General features: G+C 37.8%; 1 protein-coding gene across 8 annotated transcripts in view; it reads right to left on the reverse strand.

Annotated features, from left to right (window-relative positions):
- Positions 1-12,196, reverse strand: part of ZMYND8 (zinc finger MYND-type containing 8) — a 49,031-nt gene that overhangs the window by 5,879 nt on the left and 30,956 nt on the right. For all 8 annotated transcript variants that reach the window (XM_071446883.1, XM_071446882.1, XM_071446876.1 and 5 more), the window contains exons 10-20: positions 12,035-12,150; positions 10,526-11,007; positions 10,040-10,180; positions 7,404-7,556; positions 5,839-6,342; positions 4,661-5,032; positions 2,901-3,091; positions 2,272-2,352; positions 1,185-1,263; positions 424-663; positions 115-272 (exon numbers count right to left, since the gene is read on the reverse strand). In XM_071446883.1, the coding sequence (XP_071302984.1) occupies positions 115-272; positions 424-663; positions 1,185-1,263; positions 2,272-2,352; positions 2,901-3,091; positions 4,661-5,032; positions 5,839-6,342; positions 7,404-7,556; positions 10,040-10,180; positions 10,526-11,007; positions 12,035-12,150 (2,517 nt within the window). The remainder of the gene's footprint in view (positions 1-114; positions 273-423; positions 664-1,184; positions 1,264-2,271; positions 2,353-2,900; positions 3,092-4,660; positions 5,033-5,838; positions 6,343-7,403; positions 7,557-10,039; positions 10,181-10,525; positions 11,008-12,034; positions 12,151-12,196) is intronic.

Consider the following 12,196-nt stretch of genomic DNA (forward strand, 5'->3'; position numbering starts at 1 on the left):
CATGGTTATAAATTCCTGGCTTACTCAGGGAAGCCTTTAGGGATAGGTTTCAGAGAAATCTTACACATTATTTTTTGATTGAACATTGTTATTGTTTGAAGTGATGATACTCACTGTAACACTCTCTTTGCTTTTATCAGCTGAACCTTCCTTTTCCTTAGGAGTGCTGGCTGTTTCTGTGGGTGTAGACTGCACACTTGAACTGGGCTGGGAGGATTTATTTAGTGTTTCTGTGCTAATTTCAGTATCTGTTTCTTGCTGTGTCGCAGTAGCTAAAATCAAAGGAAAAAGAGAATGAGGCCACTACTCAATGGAGCCAGTCCACAGTCCCTCCTCAGAGTCACATCTGCACATGAAGAACTGAGTCACTGTGGATCCATCCACCCACCCAAACCCCCCCAGCTGTGCAAGAAGCACCATTACCTGACTGTGTGCAAGATTTCATATGCTCAGGCCAGTGAGCTTGTTGGCAGGGGTAGTCACAGTAGCTGGTATTCCAACAGCAATAAAAGATGGCCTCTTTCTTGCAGTTGGCACACCATTGCTTCTTCTTGGTCTCATCCACTGCTTGTTGCTTTTCCAGTTCCAGCTGCTTCTTCACCTCAGCAATCAAACGATCCCGCTCCTGTTCCAGGCTCTGACGCATTTCAGCCATTGTCAGTTCTACTCAAAATCCAGAGAAAGGTGGGTTTGCATTTTCCACTCCCCAACAGCAAGGAGCAACACAGTAATATTCATAAGTTTAATGACAACATGAAATTAAAGCTAGCAGACAAGGTAGTCCCTGAGTTTGGGCATCTGTTTCGTACCTACTCAAAAAATGCAAGTCTTCCATCTTTTCTTATTGTGGCATGATTTTAAATCACTGCCTTCCATTTGTTTAACACTTTACTTCTAGATGTCCCACAAAGAACCAGAATACAGCATAAGCACAGAAAGAACTTATGCAGCTGCTGCTAATGTGCTTTGTCTTTGCAAGCCCAAACTTTTGTCCTGCTCCAAATTCAGGAAATACAGAGGATTCCATCTCTTCTCTCATTTGTTTGTCATATCTTAGTTTCTTTACAAAGCAAAATGTGTTAGTTCCAAGAGGGACAATGTGATGAAGGTAACACATACTATAAGCATTTCCATTTTCTATGTAGGACAATACCTGACACTGTTTTGGACTGTCATTTTCATACCTAGATTATGTTTCATTTCTGAAAGTTCCTGTTGATGTAACCATTGAAGTTTTTCTATTTCAATCCTCAAACGCCGAATCTAAATATTAAAAATTTAATAGTTAGTAATAACAAACAGGGCATGGTGTGTAATGCATTATGATTACATAAAAAAACATGTCCAAAGCAATGAGCCATTGTTTACATCAAGGTTCCTTCATATTAACATGAGGAAAAGACAATATTAAACCCCAAACCAAAGTGTGAAGTATTCAAAATATCTATTTGCTGGATTTGCTCACCATAAAGAGCACAGGACTCTTTGAAGACAAAAAACTTCTGTTAAACTTACATTAACTTCTGTTCAACTTGATTTCTCTTAAACTGTCACATCTCAAATTTCTGACTGGAATCAAGAACCTATTCCTCAGTGCTGTTTGCATTTATTAGCATGACATTTCATGTCTTTTATTTTAACTAGATGAGGCTTAGAAAAGCAAGATTATCAATTCACTGTGGATCAGGAATACAAACATCTTTGCTCAAAACTGACTTCCTTATTTTGGTTAAAGCAGGTAAACAAATTGTCACACTTTGAGCTTTATTTGTTCCCATTTATTCTTAGTTTGCACTGCTTAATCTGCTTTTTCAAGATTTAAAAAACCCCTTAGAACATACTAAGTCCTACCCTTAGGGAATATCAAAAGCAATGTATAGCATTTCATTAAAAATGCAAAGTGTTTCAAAGTATTTCAAAGAAGTATTAAAAACTATGGTTGTAATAAACTTCTGCACTACACAGTTTACAAATAATTTATTTTCAAAAAAAACAACTTCATTTCCAATTTTAAAAAAGGTAGCAAATTCTTGACAGAAGATTGAAGAACCTGGGTTTGATGCTTAATGCTTATCTTACAGAGCCCACCTGGTATTTTTCCACCATTCTAATCATAACTTCTAAAACAGCACAGAAATTACTTATCTCTTGACAATCTTCATATATGAAACTTTGTAGATACAGTTATGTAGCACATTTAAATATACATAAAAATACTAATTTGCATTTTTCAAACTTAAAATGGAAGGGGTTTTTTAATCTTACACTAACCTCAGCTATTGTACTTCCAGTAGTATTTTTTGAAAGATCATTATATATTTCAGTCATTGTTCCTTTGATGGCATCCATCATCTAAAAGACAAAAAGAAGAGAAAATAATTCTTTGGTATATATTTTTAATAGATTTTCACTTTCATTTTCTTTCAACTTCTCTACTGGGAACCTATATTGCTACCCTTCTCTCTCCCTCTGAATATATGATATTTACTTGGTTCTACTTATTTAGAAGGTGGAAAACAAGAATTTTGATCAGGACTCTGATTTTTAAGTGTCCTGAACAGGTGAACTGCTTGACCTTCTACTTTTCTAAGAAACTGCTGTTGATATCATTTATAAACAAAAAATATATAACCATGAATTTGGGGAAGAAACTCCATGCAAAAATATATAGTATTCATTGATTTTTTTTTAATCTAAGTATCTAAAAGAGCATGGAAAGCTCACATCCCTTCCCTCACTGTCACTATGATGAGACCACCCCTTCTCTTTAACAATTTGGCCTCTCTTTAATGTGTGAACACACATTGATCCCACCTGATGAAACTACAGGGTGTTTTAAAAGAGAGGTACAACTTGAAAAGAAAGGTACAACTTCAATAAAACCTTCCTCCAGAACTTACTTTGCTGGTGTATTTAGCAATATCTGCAGCCACATCAGCTGAAGCTGTTGCAATTGGCAAGTCTGTGCTGAGTGAAGAAGAAAGTGTGCTTGCAGATCCAGAGCTGGTAACCATGGAAATGGGCTGAGTGCTTGTGACCAGGGTTATAGTGGATGTGGAAGTGCTCTGGGTGATCTCTTTTTGCTGCACAGCTAAGAAAAGAGAACATTGAGGGGATCAATCACACAAGGAATTATGAAAACAACAGGCAAACTTTCTACCTTCAATATCTAACTAAACTGTGTGCATGTAGCCATTTCAAATTTGTATTATTTATACAATGGTGCCATCTAATGATTAATTACACAGTACTCAGCCACTGAACTTGTACATAATTATAAGGCTTAGATGTAATGAAGTAAATATAACTTTGAAACTTATCATTTTAGACTGGCCAGAGCAGAAGTCTCTCTCAGTTCTAATGACTTATCTGCTGGAGTATTGTTAAAATGTGGTTTTTTAAGAATAAAACTTTTCAAGCTATTTTTACTGATTCATATTATAAAATATGTCTTCATTGCTAATATCCTCAGTAGTGGAATAACCAAAATAAACAATTTATTCATCTTTATGTGCTATATTTTTCTTTATGCCAAATCAGTATATAAGAAATCTATAGATTTTATAGCTTCCACCTGATAGATTTCCAGAGTATAATATTTCAGATGGAACATTGCCATGATGTGCTCAATAGTAAACAATACTGAGGAAACAAACTCATGGGCTGAGCACAAAGTTTAGCCCCTACTATTAAGGTATGTATTAAAGTACAATTCTATTTAAAGTTTAGCATTTAACTTCTCCAATTTTCACATTTATTTTTCCTCACTCCATATTTCTGTATCAATTTGTGCAGTCTAAAAGCAGAAAGATGCCACTTCCTCAACACTGCTTAAATGACAGGAACAAAAGCAGTTTGGGACCAGAGAAATGAGCCTCTGTAAATGTCTGTATGTGAACCATCACCAAACCTCTCTACAAGATCACCTGTGTGCCAGTGGTGTCAGTAGAGTGGAGAATGCCTCCTCATCAGGCACAGCAGTAAACATTTCAGTTTATTAACTTGAAGTGACAAATGAAGCTGATTTACATAAAGTTGCTGTTAAGTGAAGGGAAGCATCAGCAGCACAGGTTTGTGTAACCCTGTGCCAGCTATTGGTGAAGGCTCCAGCAAAGGGATGGTGAGAAAACAGTTGTGAAAACATTCTGAAATGCCAGGGCTGTTTGCTCAGTAAACTAGCATCAAAGTCTTGTTAAACAACAGGGATTTCAAAGACAAATCCTGGAGCCTGGGTAATTTCACTGTTGTCAAATTATACTCTGAAAAACCCTTCAGATCTGTCACATAAAACTGGAAGCAATTTGTAGATACTGAGGTGACATTGGTAAACATGCAAGTGGAATAGTTAATGGTTTTAGCATATGATCCAGAAAATTATTCCGTTCACCCTTCCAAGTCTGTTATGGTTATGTGAAGCAAAAATATTTACACAGAAACACAGTTTTTTTGTCATTAAAATAAGAAGACATGACTCTAAATAGACACCAGAAAGAGCAAGTATAGTGAGTAACTTTGATACTAAAGACACTTATCAGAGTAGAAGCACACTTTGAGATTTTGTTTATACAGCAGAACTCTTGGCTGGGCCCTCCTGGAGCACAGGGATCACTACTGGGGAATTATGGGACCACAGGCACATTTGAGTTAGAGAAGTGTGTACCTTTAACTGCTTGTCTTGTCTGGTATCTTGTCCCCTGAGAGGACTGAGGCTGCTGTGACTGAGACTGCTGGCTCTGCTGCTGCTGCTGCCTCTGTACCTTCTGCATGTGCCACTTCTGAGAAGATGTCTGGAATTTGTTTGAAGAATTCCACACCACCCTCTGCACAGCAGGGGCAGTTTCCTTGGGCAGCAGAGGCCTCTGCTTTTTCACAGGGCTCCCTGTGGCAGCAGAGGGAGCACTGACAGTAGAAGCAGCACTGGTGGTTGCTGTCACACCAGCTGGGGGGGTCTGTGATGCAGAGCGGGTGAGCACTGGAGTTTCTGGTAGAGGCTGGGTGCTTGCACTGGAGGAAGGTGGAGTTTTACCTACAACTAAACAAAACATAAAATGTTATGCCTGCTTTTCACCAACACATCTGATTTGTAATTTTCCATCTAGTTTTTGGAACTAGTATATGTATATATATATATATACCTTCCAGTCTGCTTTGAATTGTTTTCCTCAAAAGTAATCAATATTCTACAAGTAAAGTCATTTCAGTCTAGTGGAAACTGGTGCCAATTCAGATGCATCAGTGGCTAAGCAAAATAAGAAGTACAAAACCAAGAAAAACCAGCCTGACCTCATTCAAAAGATATGTAAGAGGTTAGCACTTGTTAGGGTGTTTCTGCCTTACCACTTTCACCTGTCATCCCAATTTCTTTCAGGAGAAAAAACATTCTAAAGGATTAATGTCTGAGCAGTAACTGAAGGAACTATAAACTTTCTAAACAACAGTGAACTGACATTGTCAACCAAATTCAGATGACACCACGTTGGGCAGGAGTGCTGATCTGCTCAAGGGCAGGAAGGCTCTACAAAGATCTTGACAGATTGAATCAGTGGGCTGGCACAACTTAATCAGGTTCAGTAAGGCCAAGTGCTGGGTCCTGCCCAGCAAAAATTATGGATATTCATAGCTCCACTCTGCCAAAAGGAAACAGTAAAACTAATTTTGTTTAAACCAGAAACTACAATGGGCACTGAAAACTTTTTCATAGTCACAAAGGATGAACAAACACTCCTAAAAATATCTGTATTAAAACAATTTTTATCTTAATGCAAAAATAAAGGTGGCAATTCTACCTTTGGTAAGAACAGAACAGAGGGTAAACAACAGGAAATAATTTCATCCTACCATCTTGTTTAGGAGAAGATTCTTTAGATTCTTTCTTGTTTTTCCTTCCTTCACGGGCACAATGATCATCTCCTAGATCGATGACAAGTTCACTCTCAGAATCAGAGTCCAGTCCTAGATGCACGGTTGGAGAGTCTGTTTCATCTTTCCCTTTCAGCTTTTCTTTTGCAGGATGCTGTAAACTCTTTCCCTTTTCAGAAAATTCTTTTTCAGTATCTGAAACAGCCTTTTCCTTGACCTGATCTTCTGTTTTCTCCACTTCTGGACTTGTGCTTTTAAGTTCCTCCTTGTCTTCATTCTGTGCTGGAGGCTTGGGTTTTTTTTTCAAGCTCAATGATTCTTTGTCACTTCTTGCACCTTCCTTGTCCTCCCCATCCTCTTGATCATTCTTTGATTTCTGATCCTCATCACTATATTCACTGTCACTGGTATCAGATTTTTCAGAATCTTCAGAGTCACTGTGTTCTACTGCAGTATAAACAGCTTCAGATATTTCATTTATTCCTAATTGTGGGAAGGAAAGTACATTCCATGCTGACATCAGACTGACTGACATTACCAAGAAAATACTCTCTATATACTGGAACAAAGTGTACACATACCATTACCTTAACTATCAGTCCTTTGGCTACAAAGCTTAGTGCCCTATCCCAGCACCATAATGTATAAAAATGAACTTCTACATACTCCAATAAATATTTTTATTTCATTCAATGGCCCTCCTTTCACTGCTTTTTCCCACTACCTGCAAGGTCTATTGTTCAATTCAGGGTCCAATGTCGACAAATACAAAAACGAATTTTTTTTATCCACAAGATAAAAATCCTTAAAAATCAGCAACACTATTCACCTGATTATATTTAGTTACTTACATTCATTATACTTTGTGCAACTGACAGAATTTAGGCAGAATTCTCCAATTTTTCAACATGCAAAGCAGTTAAGACTATAATTCTCTCATACTATCCACATCAGAACAGTACCAAAACAGGTTAAAAGATGAAAGAAAAATTTGAAGCATCAGGTTTCACTGTGTTTTAAAACAAACTAGTTCAGTGCATTCTACTCACCACAAAGAGTTTGAATATTTTCTACTCTTGTTTTAAAACATAAAATATTTATGGTTTTACTATCCAAAAACTTATTTGACCTCCAATTTGAGTGTTCTTTATAGCTGGCTGGTCACAGGCCCAGACAAAGGAGGAAAGATGAGGAGGACTCCAATGATATCAGAAGGCTAATTACTTACTTTATTATACTATAGTATTCTATACATCTAAAACTGAACCTGCCAAGCACTCAACTCTGCACACAGTCCCAACACACACACACACACACTCTCTTGGCCCTGACAGGCCAAGGAAACAAAACACCATCACTTTGGGTAAACAATCTCCATATTGCATTCTACTTTTGCACAAACACAGGCGCAGCAAATGATAAGAATTGTTTTTCCTTCCTCTGCTGTTCAGAGAATGTGAAACCCAGAAATACTCTTGGGAAGAATTGTGCCTTGCTCTTCTCTGTGAGGAGCAATGTGGCTGCAGCTCTTGAGGGACACTCACCCAGCTGTGCCTTACAGCTCTCGATGGTCTTGTCAAGGTTGAGCTGGAACCTGCTGCGGATCTGGCGCTTGGGGGAGATGAGCTGCACGGGGGTGCTCTGCTGCTGCACCGACTCACTCAGCTCCTTCAGATCCATCTCAGCCTTGCTGCGGTCTGCAACAACAAACACGGCTCAGAATAGAGATTTTACACAAGGAAAAGATGGCTATCCAGATACAGCACTGTCAGAACCCAGGACATCCCTCTGGCTGCCCTGGATGGCTCAAGCCCCTGCCAGGGGGCTCAGAGACCTTGGCACGAAGCCAAAGACACCTGTGCCTTTGATTTTAACCCATGGAAAAAATTACCAACTTTGTGTGAGGATTTACAAGCCACGAGAGTTTAAGCAGAATGATAGTTTGTCACAGGGTGAAAAAGTAAAATTTTGGGTTTTTAGAATGGGGGTTCAGAAGCCAAGATGGAGGGATTTGGGCATCCCTTGTCCTTCTTCTTTCTTCTTTTAAGCCTCCATCTTCTGGGTGATGGTGGCACTTTTGGATTGGTTTAGAGTAGAAACACACTGTCTAACATAGGTGATAGGTATTGGAAAATTATTGTAAATAATGTACACGTAGTTTTTAGTACAAAAAGATAACAGCGCCTCTGGGGCGGTCAGTGTGCCACAGACAGACCTCAGCAGGTCAGGAAAAGAATGTTCTAGATAACAGAGAATAAACAACCTTGAAAAACACAGCTGAAGAATCCTGACTCCTTTGATCTCAGGGTAGGGAAAAAGAGACTTTCTAACACCTCGAGGTCATCTCGACCACAGAAACCCCACGAAAACACATTTCACCAAAGAGAAATGCAGACAATCTGCAACATGCTGCACTTTTTTTTGTAATTGTGGGATAAACAGTAACTCTAAAATGACTTTACTACAAAAAATGGATTCTTTCTCTATTCAAACACAAAACACATGCTTAAATTTATGGGGACTTTTTCTCCATCCATGTGAATTTATCAAGAAATCCCCATTCAGGTTTGTAAAGCTGTCTGACAGCACTTCTACTTAACTACTGCTCTTATTTACTACTACCTTCACAGAGAAAATTAAATAGAACTAAAATCTTTATAATATTATAAGACACATAAAATCTTTATAGTCATCATTTAAAATACAAAACTTAGGTCATGAGAATACATATAAAAATGTAGATTATTTCACTGGACAAATTAGTAAATTCAAGATAGAATAACACATTTCTCAGTATATGTCAATTAGCAAGTGTGCCAGTAGCAACAGATGGTTCATTTCTGTTATTTTTCCTTCCTTTTTGCTGAATTACAGACCACAGAATCCTCCTAGCACTCTTCTGAAGATACAAAGTGTCTTTGTTTTCTGGACTCTCACTTTTGTTTTTGCAGAGAGAAACTCTGTTCACATCACATATGACAATGAGACACAATGAGTTATATTGGAAAAATTCTAATATCCACAGAAGAACACATGCCTGGCACAGCTGACACTATTAAATGAAGAAGGGCTGTTCACTCACATTAACAAAAAGAATATTTAATAAAGGAAATTCCCCTAAACTTGAAAAAACCCCAGATATTCTACTCGAGAGCGTACAAGCACTTCTTTTATGTTATTACTCATGGGCCATAACATCAGATTTTCCAATCTATGCTATTTATTCAAAGTGCTCCAGCTGATGTCTCCCATCTGTGGTTCAAACAACTGCAGCACTATGTACTTCTTAATGTTTTTCCAAATGCATTGTCACCTCAGATGAGGTGACAAACAGCTGCAGTGCAGCAGAAGAAATTAATTCTACACCTATGTCCACACATATGACCCACTGAAAAATAGACTTGTATCCAGAATCAGAATACCTGTAAGGCACTAAAGACATGAATTCATTATTTGAACTTAAGCCTTCCTGAAGGACCTGGCTAACACCAAGGGGGCAAAATCCTGGTTCTCTGTGTAAGATCACGTGAAGGTAAAAAGCAACCAGAACTGAATCAGAACACCCACAGGAACAAAGCATGACTGAGGAAACTGATTTACATGTTTGGCTTGCAGAGCTGTTTTACCAACTTAGTACTTACCCACTCCATCTTTCAAAATTCCACAATCCCAAAATTTACTTCTAGGGAGTTTCAAGACTTCAAGAATTCTGCTAATTCCTTTCATCCATCTATCTCCCTAGAGAGGTATGGTCAGTGAGGAGGTGATGTGAAGGCAGCAAGAGAGAAGCCCTAGTAAATCCTAAATCCTAAAGATCACAAGAAAACCTTGCCAGCAATTCACTTGAGAGAGACTGAGTGGTGAAGAGCAGCAATGTTCATGTAATTACAACCTTTAGAAACTTACCTACTGTTTAGACACATTCATGTTTACAGTTCAGCTAAGAAAATTATCCTTTAACTACTTCCTTTCATCAACAAGAAACAATAATGGAAACTTCCTTTTACAAGATAAAAAACCCAGTAAATCTGATAAAACAATAATGACATGTGTGCCTCATTTAAAGACCTTTGCTCATTTAAAGTCACATACAAGCACATTTGTTTGTATTATGTTGCACTGACACCAGCATAATTTGTTCAGCTGTAAGAATATTAGGTTTTCAAACATCAAAACTAACCAAGGTTAAGATTCAGAATGCTTCCTGGCGTGGAAGTTCTTTCTTGCTTAGCAGAAATTGGCGTTGATGCTTGAGGAGAGAAAGGTTTGGGGCTGCCTGACAAGCTCCCTGATTGACCTGTTCTTGTTGGTGCTGGAGAAGCTGAAAAAGTAGAAAATTAATAAAGACAGATTTAAAACCAGAACACCTACTCATGACAGTTCTAATTTTTTTTTGTATTTATTTCCACTCTCCATTCACTTTAATAGTTACAACTCTTTCCTGCTATTTAAATTGAACAGGTTGAATCATTTTTCAAGATTATTCATTCCTTCTCAAGGTGACAGAAAGAACTGTTCTTTCTTATTTGTGATACTGAAAGTTACATGCATCCCTTTTTTTAAAATTTCTTCATAAACCAAGTCATAACTCAGCCTATCATTAAAAACTACACAGAATAAAACTAGCCCATTTCCAAAGTCCTGTACCTCTTTTATTTTTTTTTACCTGTATTTTTCTCAATGAAGTCCATGGATTCTTCACTGGCACTAAAATGACTGGAAGTTGCTTTTTTCTCTGCATCCTGTTCAACATCAGAGCCAGTGTGAACTGAGGAGTTTGTACTCATTGGTGACCGTGGCATATCTGTCAGTGAAATCCTGCGGCCTGTGCTACTGCCCAGCATGGACTTGCTCATCAGAATCTTGGGTGACGCTGTCATATCAAAATTTAGTTTGATTTTCTCTTGTTTGTCTGTCTTTGCAGTTCCAGCAGCTGGGTTTGCAGGGTCTAACAACATTTGGTATTGATTGTTGGGAGTATATGGTGTCCGGAAAGGTGCATAATTAAATACTCCAAATTTTCTACGAATGTTATCAACATAAACCTCCATTTCTTGCATTGCACTATTGAAGATGCTTTTAGTCTTTTTCACAGAAAAAGGAATTTCTTTAGACATGAGGTAGCAATTATTTATTGGAACCCAGGCCCTATATATAAAACAGAAAAAGATAATATAACTACATTTCATACTGTGAATTGACATTGCCAGCTTTTATGCAAATACTAATTTATTTTCACCTAATCATAAAGATATGAGTAGCTCAGATAATTTTAAAGAACCATCATTACATTCTTTTAATATTTCAGTGCTTACTTTTGGTAAGTAAGCAAACTGCATGCCTTGGATTATCAGTGGCTTATTTTATTTTACCCAGTAGCAATAAAACATGACTTAACACTGGTCAAATGACAAGATATTCCAAATTGGAACAGTCTATGTAACTGTAAGACAGCCATTGCTAAACAGTCTATATGTCATAGCACAAAAATGTAAAAAGCTGGTAAGGAAAGGAATACTTCACAAGCACCTTCTTAGAAATATTTTACACCCCAGGCCAGGTTGGCCAAATTCCTCAGTGCCAGGAAAAGTTCCATCAGCAAGTACTGGAGAGATTTTATTTATCATGAAATGAAGCAGACCCTGAAACTGCCTGCCAAGACCCTAAGACAGCAGGAACTTTGACTTAATTATTCCATGGCCCTGCATAGGTGGGTTTTTTACACATATTATTATAGATTTATATTTCTAATTCATGGCAAATCAACTTGTATTCATCATGGCTGTGTCCATCTAAGCAGAGGATTCACAAGTACAGAGAACTCCCTTCAGAGCAAAACTGCATTTTCAACACAGGTTATATTTCTGTACTTTTTAAACCTACAGGTGTGTATATATGTTTAGACAATATAAATGACTTCATTGGTTTCTTCCACCCTTAAGAACTGCAGCTCTCCCCAGCACAACATCAGACCCAGGAATTAAGCTGCATACTCACCAGATTAGGGATTTATTTTACAATCATGTAAGGAACTAAAACTGTGTTTGCTACAGTATTACACAGCTTTTGTTAGAGTCAAGGTTCTAAAGACAGGATCCAAAAACTTGTAAGCACACAAAATTACAACATAAATTTTTTAAGAACAGTCAAATATATCCTTTTTTTCAACTCCCACCTGTCATGTTGGCCAAAGAAACGGGCATCGACTTGCCCATCTTTATCCCTCAGTGCTTTAGCAGGCCAGAATGGAAAGCCTTTGAGTTTAGCCCAGACCAAAGGGTGGGGATTGCTCTAGAGGAAGAGGCAAAATACACAGTAAGAAAATGCAAGCAGTACT

Source organism: Agelaius tricolor, unplaced genomic scaffold, assembly GCF_023055355.1.
Source record: "Agelaius tricolor isolate 1412-34295 unplaced genomic scaffold, bAgeTri1.0.p SCAF_23, whole genome shotgun sequence".
NCBI classification, from domain to species: domain Eukaryota; kingdom Metazoa; phylum Chordata; class Aves; order Passeriformes; family Icteridae; genus Agelaius; species Agelaius tricolor.